This window comes from Zootoca vivipara, chromosome 8, assembly GCF_965207765.1.
Source record: "Zootoca vivipara chromosome 8, rZooViv2.hap1.1, whole genome shotgun sequence".
Classification (NCBI taxonomy): Eukaryota; Metazoa; Chordata; class Lepidosauria; order Squamata; family Lacertidae; genus Zootoca; species Zootoca vivipara.
In genome coordinates, this window is record NC_142591.1 from 52,962,421 (window position 1) to 52,984,739 (window position 22,319).

General features: G+C 42.5%; 1 protein-coding gene across 10 annotated transcripts in view; it reads right to left on the reverse strand.

The window, feature by feature from the left end:
* ASPH (aspartate beta-hydroxylase) overlaps positions 1-22,319 on the reverse strand; it is a 94,317-nt gene that overhangs the window by 8,213 nt on the left and 63,785 nt on the right. For all 10 annotated transcript variants that reach the window (XM_060277784.2, XM_088675572.1, XM_088675574.1 and 7 more), the window contains 9 exons: positions 19,586-19,671; positions 18,110-18,196; positions 16,867-17,017; positions 15,555-15,691; positions 12,119-12,217; positions 10,798-10,887; positions 9,212-9,349; positions 1,837-1,972; positions 254-345 (listed from right to left, as the gene is read on the reverse strand). In XM_060277784.2, coding sequence (XP_060133767.1) covers positions 254-345; positions 1,837-1,972; positions 9,212-9,349; positions 10,798-10,887; positions 12,119-12,217; positions 15,555-15,691; positions 16,867-17,017; positions 18,110-18,196; positions 19,586-19,671 — 1,016 coding nt within the window. The remainder of the gene's footprint in view (positions 1-253; positions 346-1,836; positions 1,973-9,211; positions 9,350-10,797; positions 10,888-12,118; positions 12,218-15,554; positions 15,692-16,866; positions 17,018-18,109; positions 18,197-19,585; positions 19,672-22,319) is intronic.

Consider the following 22,319-nt stretch of genomic DNA (forward strand, 5'->3'; position numbering starts at 1 on the left):
CCCCAAGACCTGTTGGGGATTATGCATAACAGCAAGAGAATGTAAAAAAGTAAGCCACAATATGCACATTTCCCAAGAATATGAATAATTACCAGGAAATGTGCACAATCCCCTCTTCATTGAAATATAATGTGCACATTCTCAATGAGGCCTGGGGAATATGCACAATGGCCTGTTATGCATATTAAACACTCAACATTCCCTATAACATCTCTCCCTCCACCCCCACCCCCACCCCAATATCAGTTAGTACCTGTCCTCTTCTGCATCCAGTGGCCTCTGGAAATCGTTCCAATAAGGCACATGTTTTGGGAACACTCTTGCATGCATTTTCATTTTTTCTTCCTAGAAGGAGGGGGGAAATCATAACTTAAGCACCAGTAATTTGAATTCTTAAAACAAAAGATTAATCAACCTTCAAGTTCTCCTTCTTTAACCTTCCAAGTTATTCAAACACTTGAAAATTCTCTCCCTGTAAGATTCATCAGTTTATTTAAGTCTATTACAAGTCCACAGACCTTTTAATTCCAAAAAACAAATATTGATTCCACACAAAGAGGGATGGATGGAAAAAAGCCTTCCAAATTATGAGAAAGCCCACCCACAGTATATTTTTCATTGTTAATAATTTGAACAAGATTAGGACAACATAGTATCTCTGTAAATTCTGTACAAGTTTCTTATAAAGCTTGGTATACAAAGGTTGCAACTGATTCAGTTACATGAGTGTGTGTGTCAACAACAACCAGGAAGACTGGTGGGCAGAGTTCTGTTGCACTCATGTCTTGCTTGCAGGCATCCCATAGGTGGCTGGTTGGCCACTGTGAAATCAGCAGGTTGTTGGACTAGATGGGCCTTGGACCCGATCTTCTAATGTTCTTATGTACATGTCAGGGACTGGACTGAAGAAGAGGTTTGGGAATCGCCTCCTCCTTCTCCTCTGCTTCCCTCAGAGCAGGAGGGAGAGTTGGGATCGCCCCTCTTTCTCCAGTAGTTTCGAGAGAAGAGGGAGACCGGATTGTACTACAGCAGAACGCAGTGCTGCCAAGTTATGAGTTCTTAGGAGAAGGAGGGGGAGTTGGAGAAACACCAGTGGAAACTTCCTTGGAGAGCATAGAAGCTCCACCATCACCATGTACTCGTCCCTCACTTAGAATTCAAGAGCAAAGGGCTCAACGACATTTGACTCCTGAAGCCTCCCATAGAGCCATGGGCTGTTGCTGGAAAAAGAAGGGGAGGGGATCAGAGTGAGCAACGTCACCATGGAGTTAAGGACTGGATTGTTTGCCTTGCTCCACAATTACTGAATAAAACCACAAATATGAGCTTTCTTGTTTCTTCTTTGATTCTTGATGCTACCGGGGGGAGGAGAGAATCCCTCGAGCCTGACAGTACATCACTCTACTAGAAAGGAAGTGATCAAGGGAAAAAGAAGACAGTTTCTTATGTCTCTATAAAAATGTTGTTCCTCTTTTTTGCTGTCAGTCCCTTTCTCCCAGTCCTCGCACAAAAGTTGGCAATGGCAGGAATGAGAAGTTTAAGAATCTTCCACTTCCCTCATCCGCTCCCTTTGTGAGGCTGAATGTATTGGTCACAGAGAGAAAGGACAAGCAAAAAAAAAGTGGTGATAGTGCCGAGGAGGATGTGGGCCCACTGAGGCCACCTTGCCCAAATAGATTTAATTCAGCACTTGCTGTAGAACAGCCATGCATTTTCATTTTATTGCAGTCTGACTTCACAGGAACAAACCCATTTCCATTAAAATGCCAGCTTTTAATAAAATTGCAACACAGAAACTGAGTGACCGGAGAGAGGGGAAAATTAGCGCTTACATACCTTGCTGCCAGAGAGTAAACTGGCTCCAGTCACCTTTCTCCCGCAAGTTCTCATCTTCAGGCAGAAAGAGGCCTTTTCCTCTATCCATCACAGCAAGTCCTTCATCTCGAATCACCTTCCAGTTTCTCTCTAAGGACTGAAAAGGCAAAAAATACCAAATAATACATTAATTAACTTAGTATTTAAAAAGCATTCTGATTTATTTATTTTTACCTTAAAAATACACAGCAGCATTTAGCATCGTTAACAAGCTTTCCTGTTTCCATTTTCCATTCCGTTAAGGGTTTAAAACAAAACGATCCATGTAGTTTCTTAGTTTCAATTACCTTCGCATCATAAAAATTTCAATAATCCCCAGCCACCTACCAGAGTGGCCTCCACTTTAATTTGCTTTTGATTAGCCAAGGGGGGTGTTCAGCAGATCATTTTATACTATGCGTTAACAAGAGTATTGATCTTCACAGTCATAGCACACCAGAGTTTTCAATACCAAGAGAGCTAACAGAGCATTGAGAACAATACTTTGAATTCCAGAAATAAATGCAGCACAATGTACAGTACACATGTCTTTTAAGTCTGTAATGACATGTGAAATCCTCAGTGCTCCCCCCCCCACTCCACTATGTTGCAAGTGTTGGCCCCAGACAAGTTGAGAGAGCAGAACATTCCCATAGCCCAACGTACAAAGTTAGAGGAGCACCTCTTTTCTAAGGCACTTCCCTCAAATTTCTGATTTGCTGCTAAAGCATAAAGCAGGAGTAACTCCTACAGCAATGTGACTTCAACAAATGTTGAGATCCCAAGGCCTTCCCACATCTATCTTGCCCACATACTGTTTAATGGCATTACAGGAATTCCCTAAAGGAAGGATAATGGCATTGTTTTTAGCCCACAAACTTAACTCAAGCAACCAAAAGCACTTGCCATCATCACGTTTTCCTAGACAAAGCTTTCCACATATTCTCTATGTACTTATTGATGTTAAGCAGAGTTAATCCTCTTAATTTACAACTTAATTTCATCAGCAAAACAGAATCTTTATCTTCTGTTGCCTAAATGATTTAATTTGTGCATCAGTCTGCCAGGCAATTCTTTTTCTACTTAACATCACAGAGGCACTTGCAAATCCAGATTATGTGCCATGCAATTAATTGGGCACTGCTTTCATTTCCAAAGAGCAATGCAAATATATCATGGTTAAGGACTGATACCAGCGCCTGGCAATGCCCAATGTAACAAGGTGTCGGAGAAAAGGGAACTGAATCATGGTCTCTTTTATGCTGAATGGTCAACTCTGGTGGTCAACAGATATGAATTTCAGTTCTCCATGGATACTAGTTCCTCAGTCACTTGAGATTCTTTCCCTGAAAAGCTCAGGTATCCTCATTTATGTGAAATATGTGCACCATGATTGAACCTTCCCCAAGTGTAGAAAGAAATCTGCATGGTACATAACTAACTCAATCACACAGGTCAAATACATTCCAGATTGCTTTGCAAACTGACAACACAGGACATTGTTTAATCAATCATTTCCAGTTACTTGGTTATTATCTAAGAATGGCACTGCTGTGATCCTTCCTAAATGTCAAAGCAGCATTATTAGGAAAACATACAAAGTTACCTGCCTTATTTCTTTCTTTTTGCTGCCAACAATATTTCTGATGACACTACAGTAGAATAAACTGATGGTACTTTTAATGACCTGTATGTAATCTAAACAATATACTGAGGACTGACAAAGGTACCACTTGATTTGCTTGAATCAATAATAATGTACTATAGGATGTCAGGACAGAAGTTGAAAGGATCAGGTAAGGGAATATCAATTCACCAACAAAGAGAACAGCTTTACTCAAGTTAAATGAAAGCTTTTCTTATCTGAAACACAGATAGGAACTGTGATTTTCTTATGACCTGTGCAGTGCTGCGATTCAATAAGAATGAATCCAGGACTGCCTTGCCAAGAGAGTTGTGCCAGGTTCCCTTGGGTGTAACTGTTTTGGGTGGCCTTTGGCTGAACACTTCCTCCTTTGGGGTATGTTTGGTATGCTGATGTTTTAATTCTGATGGCTGCCTTGTAATCGTTATTGTGGTCCTCGTTTCTGATGCTAATATTTCATTATTAGTTGCGATTGTTTTATATTACTGTTTTTTGAATCGCTGGCACTTCAAACTTCTAAGGAATTTAAGTTTTCAAAGTGAAATAAATGAAATAGCTAGCCGTCTTCAAGCATTTAGCCTGAACACATGAAAACAAAATGTACATACTTCCCTTGCAAAAGCTCCCAGGAACCATCTCCAGGCAGCACTGGCAGAGAAATTTGGGGAGCTGCTGCCAGTCTGTGCAGACAAAGGGTGGCTGAACTTCTTCAGCCTGATAGCCTCACTGATGGTCAGCTACCTTTCTGACAGCTGCATGATAGCGGTGCGTGTGGCCAAGGTATGTGTGTATACAAATTTATTACAAGCACACACACACACACACACACACACACACACACACACACAACCAGCATTTCCAGCTCTCCCCACTCCAGTGTTGCCGTGAGGGGTGGCTGAAAACTTTGCTTTTTACATATCATTTTGGGCAAAATAAAAGGCAGCATTTCTCTTCACATCAGTGGGGCTTGGTCAGGAGTGGAGCAGGCATGCACAGAACACTGGGGCTGGGACATGTATCCCTTGAAGGGCTGAATGTGGGGCAAAGTGGGTTCAAGTTGAACACACTCCCCAGTACTGTCGGATACACCTGAACTGAACAGGTGAAATGGTTTAGTCTTGGCTCAACAGTAACCATAGCCAAAAGCCAAACTAGTTAGCATGGTATGCCCATGCTTCTCCCTTGCTTTTTGGGGTTTTTTGTTTTTGTTTTACTAAATAGCTTGGGAGAAGTGATCTGGCTTAGGACCATGAAAGGAATAATCCTGGTCCCTCTGCAACTACTATTTAATGAACAGAAATCAAGCACATAAGGGCCAATCATGTGCAAACCATGGCATCTAGTCTCTGCCTAATCCCCAATTAAGCAATCTTAACTTCCATGATGTTAAATGGAGGCACAAAAAGCATGTTATGTGAGCAAAACTGTGTTTCCAAACACAGACCCACCCTATTTAGACGGAAAGCTAGCATGGAGAGTGTGATTCAGAAGACCAAACGGGCACATGATCATTCAGTGATGAAGCCACCACTGCTACTCTCGAAGTCCATCCTTCGAGTCACTTTGCTCCAAAGTGGGCTTTGATACTGGAAGTAGGGCCAGCTGGGAAGAAAGCAATTGGAAGTGAGTGTGGGAGCTTCAAGGAAGGGTCAGCACTGCTATGCCTCTTCAACGCTTTGCATCTTACACTCCATAGCCAGATTTACGTACATACAAATAGGGCAGACACACATTTAAATACAGTTTTAACATTAGTCTATAAACCGGGCTCAACACTGAATAGATTGAATATGAGTAAGATGAGTACTTTGCACAGTACATAAGCTCGAATGCTGCCAAGTTGTTTTGGTTTGAGTGCCTTTTCTGCAAGCAAGTTCACAAATTTGGATTGCATGGGCTGCAGAGAGAATACTTGTCTGGATTTCTCGGTTTTAATAAGTAAGAAGGAATAGAAGCACAAATGACTGAAACAGCTGTCTTTATTAAGCTTGTTACTACCCTCCTGAGAACGTTATGGCACTATTCGCTTGCAGCAAAAACACAGCTCATTACTAGAATTACCTTTTTTCAAATATTGAAATAATTTTATGCAGTATTAACATGGAAGCATGAGGACTACAAATGTCCTTCTCATATGTCTTCACAACTTATATTTCTAATTCCTTAGGCAAACTTCCAACTGTGCAAGCTACTTCAGGCATCTAAAACATAACACCAATTAGAGCAAAATATATATGTGCATCAGCAGAAGCATAGGCTGTTATGCATACAAAACAGCACTGATAAACATCAGTTGATAGTATTACCCAAGGAACAGCCCCTCTAGTACTATATCGCTGCACTGCTTCATCATGATGCTCCATGCATCTCATTCAGGTTTCTCTTTTTTATAGTTAGCAAATATTAGCTAGACTGATTACAAGGCTGTGATTTCACATGGAGAATAGCTTTTTGCTCTTCTTACTAAAAATAGAACAACATGAAAGATACGACATTGGAAGGAATACCAGATAATGTCCAATCCCCTTATTTAAAATTAAATCTGAGGTGGAAGATGTAAGGCATTATTTGGTACTTTCTTCAGAAGGTTTTTTTGGGGGGTGCATAAACAAAAAACCTAGACAGCATCGTAAAAAGCAGAGACATCACCTTGCCGACAAAGGTCCATATAGTTAAAGCTATGGTTTTCCCAGTATGGAAATGTATGGAAGTGAGAGCTGGACCATAAAGAAGGCTGATCGCCGAAGAATTGAGGCTTTTGAATTATGGTGCTGGAGGAGACTCTTGAGAGTCCCATGGACTGCAAGAAGATCAAACCTATCCATTCTGAAGGAAATCAGCCCTGAGTGCTCACTGGAAGGACAGATCCTGAAGCTGAGGCTCCAATACTTTGGCCACCTCATAAGATGAGAAGACTCCCTGGAAAAGACCCTGATGTTGGGAAAGATTAGGGCACAAGGAGAAGGGGACGACAGAGGACGAGATGGTTGGACAGTGTTCTCGAAGCTACGAACATGAGTCTAACCAAGCTGTGGGAGGCAGTGGAAGACAGGAGTGCCTGGTGTGATCTGGTCCATGGGGTCACGAAGAGTCGGACATGACTAAATGACTAAACAACAACAACATACAAATTAATAGAAAATTACAAGCATGAAGACTTGGGGAGACTGAATTTGGACAATGAGGCTCAAACTAAATTACCAAAATCAGCAACAAAAGAAGAAAGTGCCCCCACATACAGTTGGTCTGTCTTTGTGAAAATTATATACAGATGTTTGTTTGTTTTTTAAAAAAATCTTCCAAGTACTGCAATGCTTTGCGTCTTTGTCTATGCAGGTTTTGTATGTAATGGACCCAAGTGTTCAAAAGTATGCCTACAAAAAGTTAACATATGCACAATGGGAGGAAAGGAGAGCAGGTAAATGGCTCTTTAAAGTTTCCTTGATCCAAGACAAGGTTTTCTTTACCTCTGTGGGGATTTCTGCTTCTAGAAGTTTGGGGCTTTTGTGAATATATTTGTCAGCAAATAAAAAAAACCTGTGAAGATTCAAAGCATCAAGTATTTTAAGGTAGCTCAAAGCTTTTCCAGACAGCGCAAGAATTCCATTCTCTCTGTGTGTACCTATAAATATATGTGGGTACAAGTGAACAAAATTGGATCACTTCCAAAAGAAATATCATTATGTCTGCTGCTCTGAAACACAGTTATTTTCAGGCCTGTGTGCTACTTCTTCAATAAGGCAGGTGCCTTAGTCTTATAAATATTTCTTGGGAAAGAATAGGTTGATAATGAGCATCTTGGAATATGCATGCTTATGAGCCTACAGCTTGGAAGCAGGCACCCATGGGTTCTGTTTCATGATCTGTGTCTGAACGAGAACATGTGGGTGTCTTTACCCTTTTCTGACTGGCTTCCCATAACTAGTCATGATTATATTGTGCCACTAGGTGCAACTACGGTATATGTAGCAGTTGCACCTAGTGTGACCAAACACAAGCCAAACACGGGGGAACAAAAATAAATAAACCAAGGTTCCATTTAGTCTCCCAAACAGCCAGACTATTCCATTATGATAATTTAAGGCAGCCCCCCCTGCCACTCTTGGGCTCCCAGACATTGGACTAGAACTTCTATCATCCCCAACCAGCCTAGAGATCAGGCATTATGGGGTCTGTAGTCCAATATTACCAGGATCTGAGGACTGAAGGCTGGGGAAAGCTGATTTAAAATAAGGTGGACAAATTATCTCAGTTAGTTGGGAGAATGAACAGGTGCAACCAAACAGCCTATGAGAGTTCTGTCTAAAAGGCATCAGCAAGAATTCTCTCCTATGTGGACTTTATTTAAAAGCAATCAAAACCCCACATGGGATGCAGATTTAAGAAGCCCATCTGAGCTTTGAGTGTGCAAACTCACCCTACGGACCATTGATTTCAACAGGGCTTTCCTACAAGAAAGTGTGCTGAGGGTCAAAATGAATGAGGATATTCATGCTAGAGAACCTTTCTTGTTAGGGAACGTTATCCATGCTAACCTTAAAGCATGTTCAGAAAAACCATATGTAGCCTTTACAGCTACAACAAAATTAAATAATGTGTGTGATCCTGTTAAAATGGGGAGGAGTATAAGTCTTCTTCTTATTAACATGGAACATTCAGAAAAAAAGCAAACAAGTAAAATAGATGGCAGCCTCTAAAGTTCCTCTATAATCTGTTCTAGAAATAGAAATCTCACTGACATTTTGAAAAAAGAACAATAATTGATGATTTAATAACAGAGTCTAAATTGTATTTTAACAATAGCAGAGAGTAGTGATTATAAATAATTTAGCTGTCTATCTCAAGGGCTACAAACAGTGATGAGTTTCTTCTCTGTTGTCTGAGTTTTGTATTTGTTCAGTTGGCCTGGTGTTGTCTACCTTCTGCAATTAAACGTCCCAGTGAAGCCTCTAAGAGTTATGAGAGCACAAGGGAAAACAAACCAGCATGTTATCCACTAATTACAACATTCAGCAATTTAAGGCTTGCCTCCCAGTAATTAGTGTGAATTACAGACTTACTATGGCCATAAAAACTCAAGTGGTCCAGCACTTGTACATTTTTTTTGTGTTCGTTCACTTCCACAACTCATTCCCTTAGCAGAAGAAGGAATGCCACATAATGGACTATGACTCCCACTGAAATCAAGTTAGTCACATGACTAACATGATTTCAGTTGGTCTACTCTGAGCATAACTAAGCATAGCTGCCAAGTTATCCCTTTTTTAAAGGGATTTTCCATTATGCTGAATAGGCTTCCTCGCGAGAAAAGGGAAAACTTGGCAGCTATGTAACTAAGTTCTGGAACCAAGCTTAGGTGTCAGTCACAAGGAGCAAAGCAGCATATTGTTCTATTTGCTGAAGTCTGATCTTATGCATGCTTACTGAGAAGTAGACTCCACTGCGATGAGATTTAATTCCAGGTAAGTATTCAGAGAACTGCAACTGTAGAATCTACTTCAGACAAAAATCTATATAGGAGAATTAATGAAATGTAGATTTTTATCCTGATTATTATTTATTTGTATTTTTATCTCCTTTTTTCCCCCTCTTGCATTTTTCTATGTATGCATTATGCTTGCAAACAATTTCGGTTTTCTCTTTGGCATCATGCAATATGCAGAAATTTCAGCTGATAACAATCTATATAGTAAAAGAAGACATACTGCTCACCTTGACCAGGTCTGTATAACCTGTTTCCTTTGCTGTCCACCATGGCTGAGCCTTTAAATCCTTGACATTGTAGAGAGAGCGCTGCCAGACAGATGCAAAGTGACCCCGCTGGTGCCCAAGTTCATACCACTTGTACGCCTAGAAGATTTTAATTTGTTAACAGCTCATTCACATTAGTTACACTTCAGCAGAAAAGGATAAATCAATAACAAATATCATATGCTAGCAAATTCCTCTGTGCATGCTAATGATGCTATCTGCCTGCTTAGTGATGCTATCTGCCTGCTTGTTCCCCTATAGCATCATCACAAATAACCAGCTGAGATGCAGTGATTTGAGATCCACGTGAAATATGGGTGTAGCTATTCCTACTAAGCTGTTGCTGCAGGTCTGCCCATCTTGCAATAAAACACAAAAAACAAAGACATCTTCTCTACCAGCATACAGTGTTCTCTTGTCACCTCCTGTAAAAAATAAAAAATAAATCTATCTGCCTTCCGTGGATAATGTCTGCAGGGAAGCTACCAGTATTGGCAGTTAAGTGGTGAGGCCATTTTGCAAGACCACACCCACAGTGGCCCACGAGAGTTGTGGGATGCCAGGGTCTGGCCTTGCAGCTGAATCTGATTCCTCATCCTTATTTCAGTAAATAACCAGAAGTGCAGAAATTAATCAAAATGCTGAAAGTTTTATTTACAATTTTGTCCCTAATGTCACAATCCTATAACCAGTAAGCTGCTCAACTACATCACAAAGAAAGGAACTCAACACGGAGGTACAGAGAAATAGGATTTAAGTTGACTTTGCAGCAATGCTGCTAGAGGTTTTTTTTAAAAGGCAATCAACTAAGCTTCTTCTCTGTAGCCATTTCTATGCACTTCCTTACAGAAGGAATGGGGTGGGGGAATCCTACTTAAACATCAGTAACTAGGAAGCAGTTTGGTGTGATCCAGCTAAATGTATTCATAAATAAATGTAGCTTATATTGGATTTCACCCAGTGCAATGCGATCTCAAAGACATCACTGCACAGGGAATTTCCTTCTCTATGCATGGCGCCTCCGACCATTCAGCCTTTTCTTATGGTCCATGTAAAAAGCTTTAGGAATTTTGGCTGTGTGAATTAATGCAAAAACTGAATTGGGTTTATACCCAACTCTTGTTCCCTAGGTAGAGTCAGTCTTCTTCTAATTTCCAAATCTTCCCTTGAACCCTTCGGTCTGCTTAACAAACTGCAATTTCATCATAGCCTCTGATGATATTTGGAGTTTGGCTCTTTGCTGTGCTCTACATATTCCTCAGGCCCGGCTCTAGGTATAGTCCCAGTGGCGCAGGGCGCCAGGGCGCTGGGCCGGGAGGGAGGGCGCTGCGTGGCAAAGCCGTGCGAAAGCCGTGCTGTGCGCTGCAAGGGCGCCGGAGTGATCTCCGCGCCTCAGCGCCAGGGTGCCCGACCTGCTTGAGACGGCCCTGATATTCCTGCTTCAGGTTCCTGACCAATCTCACACTCTGGACACATTAGGGCCAAAGCCGACTCAGATGTTATTTGCCTTTTCAGATGAAATTCATTGAACCTCCAGTAAACTCTACCTCTTTGTTTCCAACTCTCTGCATGGCATCACCCAAATGGAAATAAAAGCGCCCATCGTCAGTGCCTGGGTCTCCTGATTCTAGACCTTCCTAGAGGGATCAGAAAAGAATGATAGTTATTCATTTTTGTGTTTTTTTTTAAAAAAACTTTTCAATTCCACAGCTAACAAAATGTAGCAGCGTGGATGGCTGCTATTCAGGATTTGAGCCAGCTGTGCCCTTTACTAGGAAACTCCATTCCATCCCCCCAACTTTCAATTTTTCCATCATTCCATGTGCATCAAGCTGTTTTGGGTCTCCCCCACCATAAAGATTTATTTTACTTCTGAAAACTTTAAGGATCCCCCAAGGCTGCTTATACATTAAATTGTACTGTCATTTGGGCTGCCTAAAGACCCACATGCAGATAGTAAGTCAATTACTACTACCGGTATATAGAATACTTGTATTTATATAATTCTTTTTCAAAGATATATTATCTTAAAATTTCTATAATGTTTTAAAGTATATACACTTTATATTCCTTCAAAGGATGCATAATCAATTATCTATCACCCTCCTTTCCCCATGTCTTCTCTGCTATTGTGTGCCAACTCTACTATTTCTAATGGTGGTGGAGAGTGGCCACGGTGTGCTTCCCCCATCAAATGTTCACATGATCATATGGACTTGTGAAAATGTCTCTGCATGGGAACTTGCTTCAGAAGAACCATCTCAAACATGGTTGTGTGAACTGGCTCTTGGAGGGCAGGGAGTAAGTTGCAGTCATAAATAACGGACCTGAAGCCCCCATGCTGGAAAAGAGATCTCACATCCAGGGGATGGATCAACGTAGTAGTGGTAGCAGCAGTAGTAGTAATAACAATAAGCATCATCATCCTATACCACCATTCATCCAAGGATCACAGGGCAGTTTACAATATAAAAACACAAAAATGTATATATTTTTGTAACAAAAACCCCCAAGACTCCCGCAGTTAAAAAGTCCATTGATCATTTAATCAGCCCAAGGTATGTTTTGGCCTTGTGCCTAAAGATACGTAGCGAAGGCACCTGGTACGCTGGGGAAAGCATTCTGCAAGTGGGGAGTCACTGCAGAAAAGGCCCATTCTCGTGTTGCCACCTTCTGAACCTCTCGTGGAGGAGGCACATGAAAAAGGTCTTCAGATGGTGATCACAGGATCTGGGTCAGTTCATATGGGGAAAGGAGTTTTCACGGCCCTCTCGTATTAAATAGTACAATTTTGCCCCTTTACATATAATTTCCTCCATTTATTGTGCTTTCCAAAAGGAGGAGATCCTAATGTAAATACAGTATTACTTTTAAATAGGGAATGCTTTCTGCAATCTTGTTCTCTGCCTTCAGGATGAAGCCATAATGCACTTTAGCAAAGCCATCATTAGGAGCCAGGCTCAAAACCTGTGAGAAAGCAAAACAACACATAATTAGGGCTTTACCTCTGCAGTCATTTTGGCTCAAAATAAGGATTTATTTCCATTAGTAGTCTACAAGTAGACCACTGGCTAAGGGTTTTGGCTATGCATACTGAACATGTGTTTAATTGGAATCGTCCCTGCCTTTTCTCTTGCCTGCAAGGTCATGCAGCTAACTTCTTGGACTAATTCAGCACAGACATATAGGCTGGAATTACATATTATGTGTCACATGGAGATGCTTCAAAATGGCATTTAAAAAAAATAAATTTTATTAGAGTTTGGAAAAAGAAACACAAATATTATTCATTATCTTTTTTTAATCAAAATTAAAATCTTAATCTAAATAAAACCTAAAACCAAAAAGAAAAAGAAATTAGAAAGAGAAAAGGAGATAGAGAAGGGCTAAATTAGGAGAGAGGAGAAGAGAAAGAGGAAATAATGAAGGAAGAAAGGAAATAAGAAAATAAGGAACATGCCCTATGTTGTGTTTTTATCAAGGTATGAGGCTTCATGTCTCCACATTATTGGCTCCCATTGCTAAAGGCAGGGAAACTCACAACTTGGTGATATCATGATATAGACTGAATCAGCCTTCCCCAGTTTGGTGCCCTCCCCCCGATATTTTAGACTAGAACTCCCATCAGTCCCAGACAACATGGTCAATAGCCAAGGCGGAGGGGAGTTTTAGTTAAAAAAAATGTGGGAGGCACCTGCTGGGTTAAGTGATCCTAAATGTTATGGAGCAGAGGGGGAGAACTCAAACAGGAGGGGGGCATTTTTGGCAATACTTCCATGTTGCATGTAAGGTGCCGTTCCATCCTCAGCCATGGACAAGAAGCTGTGCTGATATTCATGGTCTGGCCTTCATTTTTAAACAACATACCAAATGTCAGCTTTGACATTTGCCCAATGGATTTTTATGAAAAGAATGTTTAATTAGTACACAGAACTGTAGGAGCAGAGAAGGAAGGGAATTCTTCCTGCTACAGTGTCTCCTTCAGCCATTTAACTATAATTGATGCAGAGTTCAGGACTGGTTACAGGTAGGTAGCCGTGTTGGTCTGGATCGAAGTAAAATAAAAAAATTCCTTCAGTAGCACCTTAAAGACCAACTAAGTTTTTATTTTGGTATGAGCTTTCGTGTGCATGCACACTTCTTCAGATACCAGGACTAACCTTAAAACACTAACCTTAGGACTAACCTTAAAACACTCGTCTATCTGTGGCACAAATTGGGAGACAGAGCGTTTGCCTTCAAATTTCTTGAACTAGAGAAATCCCTTGAAGAAAGTTAAACCAAGATCTATTGCGCTTTGAAAACAAAAGCAGCTTTGATTTTTACAAAGGCTATATTTAATGCATTGTGTCTCAGTGCTGGACCACTAGATTCAAAGGGGAAATAGCTAATCGGAGAAAAATGAAATGCTATCCCTTTCTTGACACTGCCTTCAAGCTGTGATACAATGGAAGATCTGAAAAAATTGTTCACCAAGAATGGACAAGTTTCCCATCGGGTTGAATTCCAGCCATAGGAATAAAATTCTTTGATTCAAAGTTCACTGTTTAGGTTCATTGCTGAAGGTGGGGGGGGGCAGGGGAAATCGGGGGGGGGGGGGAATTCTGAGAACAGCATTCAGGTCAGGCATAGGCAACCTTGGTTCTCCAGATGTTTTGGAACTACAACTCCCATGATCCCTGACCACTGGCCCTGTTAGCTTGGGATCATGGGAGTTGTAGTTCCAAAACATCTGGAGAGCCAAGGTTGCCTATGCCTGATTTCCTAAACGTTATTCCTACTGCTGACCCACAACTTCTCATTCTAGTGCTACCCTTTTGCCAAAAGAGGGGAGGTGAAGAGAGGGTGCAGGGATTTTGTGCTTCTCCTTGGCCATCAGCAGACGGCGCTTCATGGGTCTTCAACCACATTGCAATGCCACTAGTCAGATTTCAAGACTCTATTCATAACAGCAGTGGAGAACCTGAGGTCCCCCAGAAGTTGTTGGGTGCCAAGTCCCATCAGCCCCAATCAGCATGGCAAAGAAAATGACAGGAGTTGTAGTGAACAACATCCGCAGCACCACACATTCCTCATCCCTATCTTATAGGGTACAGAACTAGCTACATATAAACTTTATATTAAAACTTCAAATGAGTTACGATACTCTGCCTGGAATACCTAACTTTGTTTCTTCATCAGTCCATTTCACATGTATTCTTTAACTTTTTAAAATGTAACATCTTTGAGCATTTTTGTGAATGAGATATGCTTTTAAATTGACGTACAACTGCAGTTGGCTGGAATTATGTAAGTGACTGCTTCAGGAAGCAATGCCCTCACTTTCAATGAGATTCAGTTGCCTTCAGTGGCATTATCATACAGTCAGATTTGAATGCCTACCTAGAGTCATAGTACAATCCTGTTCGCATGCTTTTTAGTAGGCCAGGTTTTCCCATGCAAAGGAATGAACAGTTAGGAGGGGGAAAGGCAAGTATCTTAGAGTTTGAACAAGAAGCTACCCAACAGGGAAACCACACATAGGCTATGCACACTTTAGCGCAACCGTAAGAGGAAACATTTGCAGTGTTTGGATTGGTCCAAATGAGGGTACCATGGCCTAAAAGGCAGGGGTGGCTACCCTTTTTCGGCTGAAGGGCTACCCTGAGAGTCAGTCAACTAATCCAAGGACTGCATGCCAGTGGTAGGTGTTGCCAACACATATTTATCACACATGCACCACATACAAAACACCCACTCATCCTCACCACAGGGCTTTGAAATTCCATCACTAGGCCGGGCAGGGAAGTTTAAACCTCACTCCTCAGCTGATCCCTGTCATGGGGTTATTTGTCCATCACAGTGTTTGGCTGCATGAAGTGGTTTAACCCTTTCCTCTCAGCCCAGGACTGTGATGCACAGATTCTGCCACTGCAGCCCTGGGCTGAGAGGGGAAGTTCAGGCCCAACCGGCACAATGGAAAAGAAAGCCCGCGTCTGCATAAATTTGCAAAGTCATACTCCCTCTTGCAGGGAATCGTTACTATGAGGAAACAGCACCGAATGCTCCTTCCTGGTTCCTGTCTGGTTAGACCACCCAACAATGGAGCCTTTGCAGAGGGAGATGTGTCTGATTTTGCTGTGGGCTGGCAGGGCTGCTGCAATCACCTGGCAGGTCAGTTTCAGCCCACTGGTTCACCACCTATGCTATAAAGAGGCAGAGGCATACTTTTGTTGTTTTCAAAATTGTAATGTTGTTAAGCCTTGATCAACCTGTAATACTTTTTTTTTAAAAAAAAGTTTACATATTCTTAACAGAAGCTCACCTCCTCATAAACCCTCTTGGCATTGCTGTTGTCACCAATCAAAAGGTAACCCACTCCTAGATTGTTCTTGAGTGAAGTATCATTAGGAAACAGGCTAACAAGTTTTTGCAGTGTAACCAAGGAGCCTCTCATGCGACCTAATTTAATTGGACAAAATAAACAACAACTTGGTTACAAGCAGTAGTAGTTTGGGATCTAGCAGAGGTAGCCAATCCAGTGCCTTCCAGATGTGGTTGGACTCCCATCATCTCTGCCTGTTGGCCACTCTGACTGAGTCCAGCAACATCTGGAGAGCATCATGTTGCTCACGCTTGCAATACAGTATGTTCAGCTGTTAAATGGGCTCAGGTGATTAAATATATACAAAAGTGTACATTACTAAAGACCGACAATACAAAATGTAAATACGCATGTAAAAACGTATGAATATTTTTCTCACTGATCGCTTTTACTACCAATTTTAACAGATATGCCTTAGAAAAGCAAGCTGGTGGGTTGTCTCAGTCAGTCTTATGGAGACATCTTGTGGAGAACTGTGGCATTCCTCATATCACAGCTTTCATTGGACAGTGGTAATAAGGGGGTTCACAGCGTGGATAGATATGCCAACAATTAAACTGCACATTTAAAGCTGCTGGTATTTTTCAACCACATTAATGTATATATTAACTGCAAGTATAAATAAACTGCAATTAATTCATGCCGGGGGGGCGGTATTCAGACTTCCTGGCTTACAGGAAGACGGTTGCTTACAATATTTGCTTAATATTTGTCCTTTCCATGAATCTGGGAGACACCTGTTTCTGTCTACTTCTGTTCATTTCAAGTCATGCCTGTAATTTAATGGCACTGGAAAGAGACAAAGAGTTTAAAATACAAATGCAGTGATGTACACAGGTTTTTGGTTTTTTCGTACAAGCATATCTGTGGTCTGTACAATATGATTTGACTCTGTGAAGCTGTATACAGGCAACACAGCTGTATACTGTTGCATATGCATTATCAAATACTGCCAAAAAAACCCCACCCCATCAGGATATTAAAACCAAGTATCAATGTCAAATCCGGAAAGAAATCATTTGGAAGAATATTCAAGTAACTGAGCAGTATCTGTAGAAAAATGGATGTTAAAATTCACAAGGAGGATTTTTTGAGACCAAATAGGTTTCAGTTGCAGTTGTTTATCATTCATGTAATTTTACAAAGATATGCTGTATGTATCATCCATTTAATAAAACAACAAAGTCTTTAAAAATCCTCTGGGCATTTTTGAACATTTGACCTGTAGTAAGTACAGATTTAAGATCCTTACCAAGAAATTGTTGCCGATCTGCCCTTCTTTGCAATGTGAGTTTTACCAGATCATCAGGGACGTTTGGTAGACTAGCAACTTCACCATAGGTACTGATGGATCGCTGTAGTATTTCATTGCTTCTTGCTTTCTCTGCCAAGTCATCTTCACTCTGTGTGTGACCATAAATCATTCATCAGTGCCCAAGTCACCACTTAACTTTTTGCTTGTTAAAAACATGTTTTTACTCAATTGGTAGTTGTTTGAGATTGGTAAATGTCATTGGAAAAAGGAGATGAACTGCTTTCATTTTGAAGAAGAAGAAGAAGAAGAAGAAGAAGAAGAAGAAGAAGAAGAAGAAGAAGAAGAAGAAGAAGAAGAAGAAGAAGAAGAACTGATTGTACAAATGGACAAACACCTTCAAGCATTTTTGTGGCTACATACACCAAAATGTACAGCAAGAAAAATGGGGGGGGGGAGTATTTTAATAGTTGGCAAACAGCCTCTACATAGCCAACCACAACACTGACTTAAAAAAATAAACAGGTATTTTGTTTCCGTGCTCATCTTTTGAAATGCCTGCAGCTTTGTTTTGTTTTATTCTGGAATTCATTCACCAAATCAAGAGTATTTGTTCAAAGGTAGTATAAATCTGTTTTTACTTCAGAATGACTTTACTGGATGGAGAATTGTAATAGCAAGTTGTTTTAACAAAGGGCTTTTCCAGCTTTGGTTTAATTTTAATTTTTTTAAAAGATGGCTGTCTATTGAAGAATTTACACAGTTAAGACCTCCATATTTTCATCGTGTAATGTCAAGCAAGCTGATTATAGTGTGTATGCAAGTTATTTTAAGGCTACAAAATATGGGTTATAAGCACAAATCACTGGGAATGTCATTGCTTAATCGTATGTAACACAAGAAGCTGAGAGACATCCAAAGGAGAAAATACAGGAGGTACCAAGCCTCTTCTATTCATGAAATAAAGTGTCACCTGCTCCCTTCTTTCAGAAGAAATTGGCAGTTATAGGAGCATGAAAAAAAATCAGTGCTAGGATTAAGGAACATTCAGTAAACCACCTGCAAGTTTCACAGCTCTGGGGGAAATGTCCTGGCCTCACTGAATGAGAGCTGCCTTTTGCAAGATCATTCACATTTCCCATTGTGTTCATCCTGGTGATGATTGGCTTTATAGCCTAGGACAAATAGAGACATACACAACTGGACAATTTGTATTTCCATACATTGCTTTCTCATTTTTTACCTGCGCTTTTCCATATCTTGCCCGTGGGCTTTGGGGATACTTGTTGGCTAATGCTTCAAATGCCTTCAAAGCTTCCTCGGCTTTTCCCTAAAGAAAAGCATTGTTATCTGAAGTAAAATATCAGGTGTAGGGAAAATATTAACATTTCACACAAAAGTGCTGAGAAGTCACCAGCTAACAAAGCGCCTAAAAATAATTCGGTCATTTACAAAACATTTTTTGAGGGAAAAGGAAGCAGGCATACAACACTTACAGTGACAGCTAGGGAGGTTATCTGTTATTGTTTGGTAATGTATAATACACCTTTTAAATAAACACAGTGCATGAGGTTGGGATTGTTGTTGTTTAAATAAAAATAAAATATTAACATTATGAAATGATTGTGGAAGAGAATGGTGGGGGAATCTAAAATATCAGCACTAGAGTGGGTTGATGACCTCAGGCAGCGGATTTTGAGTGTCATGGAAGAGCAACAAGTTATTATATTTTTGTACCCAGGGAGAAGTGCTTGTGGGATTTTATGTCTTAGATGCTAAAATAAACCAGCTAGGTTTGGGCTCGGGGGTGGGGGTGGGGAGAAAGAAAAGAGAGAGAGAGGGAGAGGGAGAGGGAGAGGGAGAGGGAGAGGGAGAAAGAGAAGGTGGTATTTACGGCTCTTCCTCAGGAAGGGAAACATCTGGGGACATCTCTGAAATTATCCTTTTTGTTATGAAATGGCTTAGAGTGAACATCTTAATAAAAAAACATATTGGAGGCTATTAAAACACAAAAGAAAAAAAGATTGAACATGATGGGTGGTATTCAACTGAGTTTTACTCAGAGTAATCCTACTGAAATTAAATACACAATTTAAGGCATCAAAATGAAATTATTTAGGTACCTTCTTATGGGCTATTTCACAGCTGTGAAATCCTGGAAAGCATCAGTTATGAAGAGGTATGCAAACATGAGAAAAATATATAGATTTTAAAACTCAAGGCTGCCATCACATCCAGAAGAACTGCAGCTTTTGCTTTACTTGGGCAGGTCTACTTCCCAGGCTAAGTTGCATAAAATGTCATAGGAAGCTACCATATACTGAATCAGACCATTATTCCACCAAGCTCAGTTTTGCCTACATTGACTGGTGGCAGTTCTCCAAGATTTCAGACAAGTCTCTTCCTAGCCTTACCCGGAGTTGCTGAGGATTGAACCTGGGACCTTCTGCATTCAAAGCAGATGCTCTACCACTGAGCTAGAGTCTATACATCTTAAAAGTACTGATTTGCTGTCTTTGTCCACCCACCCCTTACAATAGACACAAGCCTATATTGTGATCCACTAGCATTGCCAACAGATGGGTTCACAACCATTTGTAGTGTTTATCAGCGCCTTCTGAGGTTCTCTATGCCTAGAATTTTATGCATGGTGCTATGGCCCATCTTTATGTTCTCTCCAGCAGCAGCCAATTTAAGCTCAGTCGAATTTCATCGTTACCTTTTTACGCAGCTTCTCTGCAGCATCAAGTTCAGCTTTAATCTGTTTATCAAATTTATTGAGCAATTTTGGTTTCTTTTTCTTCACTAGAAAAAAAGATTAAAAAGAAATGCAGCATTTCTTCCCAAAAAATCAGAATTGACTACAGTATTTATGAATTTCTTTAACACATTAATGCATGCTGAAGGATATCTAACAATAAGGAGCAAAACTGTAGCACTTTTTTTGTATTTACGCAGTTACAATAATACTGTGACCAGTCCAAATTGGTTTGTGTTTATTGAGAATTTCCAAAAATAAAGGGAAAAAAGAATGAAAAGAACACAAAAGAAAGATAAACTTACATCAAAAAAATCATACAATTCCACATATTGAGATTATCCTAAATCTCTTGACTTCCCCCCCATCCCATCCATGGGTCCTCTTAATTTTATTTTAACTACATATTGACATTTCTCCAATTATTCCATCTTCCTAAGTTATACACACTCTCTATTTCATTACAAGGGTATTTATAATCCTGCTAATGTTTTGATCTGTTTGCATTACTTTTGTATATACATTATGAACATTTCCCATTCTTTTTTAAATTTCTTGTCTTCCAGTCCAAATTGTTAAGAATGCAAGAACATAGTTAGAGCCTACTGACTCAGGGCAATGGTCCATGTAGTCAGCATTCTGCTCTCTTAGCGGCCAACCAGATGCTAGTGGGAAACCAGCACACAAGATCTGGGCACAAGAGCAGTCTCCCCTCCTGTGGTTTTTAGTAACTGGTATTACTGCCTCCAACTGTGGAAGCAGAATATAGCCAACATGGCTAGTAGTCATTGATAGCCTTCTCCATGAATTTGCCTAAAGCAGTGTGTTTCTCAACCTTGGGCCTCTAGCTGTTTTTGGACTACAACCCCCCCCAATCATCCCTGACCATTGGTCCTGCTAGCTAGGGATGATGGGAGTTGTAGTCCAAAAACAACTGGAGGCCTGAGGCTGAGAAACACTGGCCTAAAGCCATCTAAGTTGATGGCTATCCCTGCTTCCTGCAGGTTGCCATAGCACAGGCATCCCCAAACTTTGGCCTTCCAGATGTTTTGGACTACAATTCCCATCTTCCCCGACCACTGGTCCTGTTAGCTACCGTGTTTCCCCTATTTTAAGACGTAGTCACTATATAAGCCATAGCAGGATTTTAAGCGTTTAGGAAATAAAAGCCATACCCTGAAAATAAGCCATACCTCCGAGGAGCGAGACCGCTGAGTGCCCCAGCCAGCCAGCGGGACCCAGCACGCTGGCCGCGGCAAGAGTATAGAAAAGCAGTGCCCCGAGCCTCTGGGAGCAGGCAAGAGCAGGAGGTGGCTTGCCAGGTCGGCATCCAGCAGTGCGCGCGGAGCACCCCGAGCCTCTGCGAGCAAGCCGCCGGTTCCAGTGGCGGGGCGGCAGGCCGCCTCGGGCAGGCAAAAAAAGAGAGGCCAGGCTGCCTCTGAGAGCCAGCAGGACGAGGAGGAGGCTTGCCGGGTCGTTGCCCAGCAGCGCGCGCGGAGCACCCCGAGCCTCTGAGAGCCAGCAGGACGAGGAGGAGGCTTGCCGGGTCGTTGCCCAGCAGCGCGCGCGGAGCGCCCCGAGCCTCTGAGAGCCAGCAGGACGAGGAGGAGGCTTGCCGGGTCGTCGCCCAGCAGCGCGCGCGGAGCGCCCCGAGCCTCTGAGAGCCAGCAGGACGAGGAGGAGGCTTGCCGGGTCGTCGCCCAGCAGCGCGCGCGGAGCGCCCCGAGCCTCTGAGAGCCAGCAGGACAAGGAGGAGGCTTGCCGGGTCGTTGCCCAGCAGCGCGCGCGGAGCGCCCCGAGCCTCCGGCAGCCAGCAGCAGCAACAACAATCCCAGAGGCTCGGGGCGCTCCGCGCGCGCTGCTGGGCGACGACCCGGCAAGCCTCCTCCTCGTCCTGCTGGCTCTCAGTGGCTCGGGGCGCTCCGCGCGCGCTGCTGGGCGACGACCCGGCAAGCCTCCTCCTCGTCCTGCTGGCTCTCAGAGGCTCGGGGCGCTCCGCGCGCGCTGCTGGGCGACGACCCGGCAAGCCTCCTCCTCGTCCTGCTGGCTCTCAGAGGCTCGGGGTGCTCCGCGCGCCCGAGCCAGCAGCCTGGCCTCTCTTTTTTTGCCTGCCCGAGGCGGCCTGCCGCCCCGCCACTGGAACCGGCGGCTGCAGAGCGGAGCGCTCCGCAGCGCCAGGCGGAGCACAGCGGCCTGGCCTCTTTTTTTTCTTTTTTGCCTGCCGCCCCGCCACCGGAACCGGCAGCTGCAAAGAGGAGCGCTCCGCAGCACCAAGCGCTCGGAGCGCCCTGCAGCGCTGGGCGGAGTGCAGCGGCCTGGCCTCTTTGGTTTGGGTTTTTTTGCCTGCCGCCCTGCCACCGGAACCGGCAGCTGCAGAGAGGAGCGCTCCGCAGCGCCGGACGAAGCACTGAGCCAGCGGCCTGCTGCCTTGGTGCCTGGACCCAGCTGCTGCTGCAGCGCCGCACAGAGCGCCCAGCAGCACCCCAGCCAGCTGCCTGGCCCCTCCGAGGAGGCCTTAAGGTACAAGACATCCCCTGAAAATAAGACACCGTGTGTTTTTTTGAGTAAAAAAAAGAATAAGACGGTGTCTTAAAAAGGGGGAAACACGGTAGGGATCATGGGAGTTGTAGGCCAAAACATCTGGAGGGCCGCAGTTTGGGGATGCCTGCCATAGCATCTGGCCAGCACCCAAAAA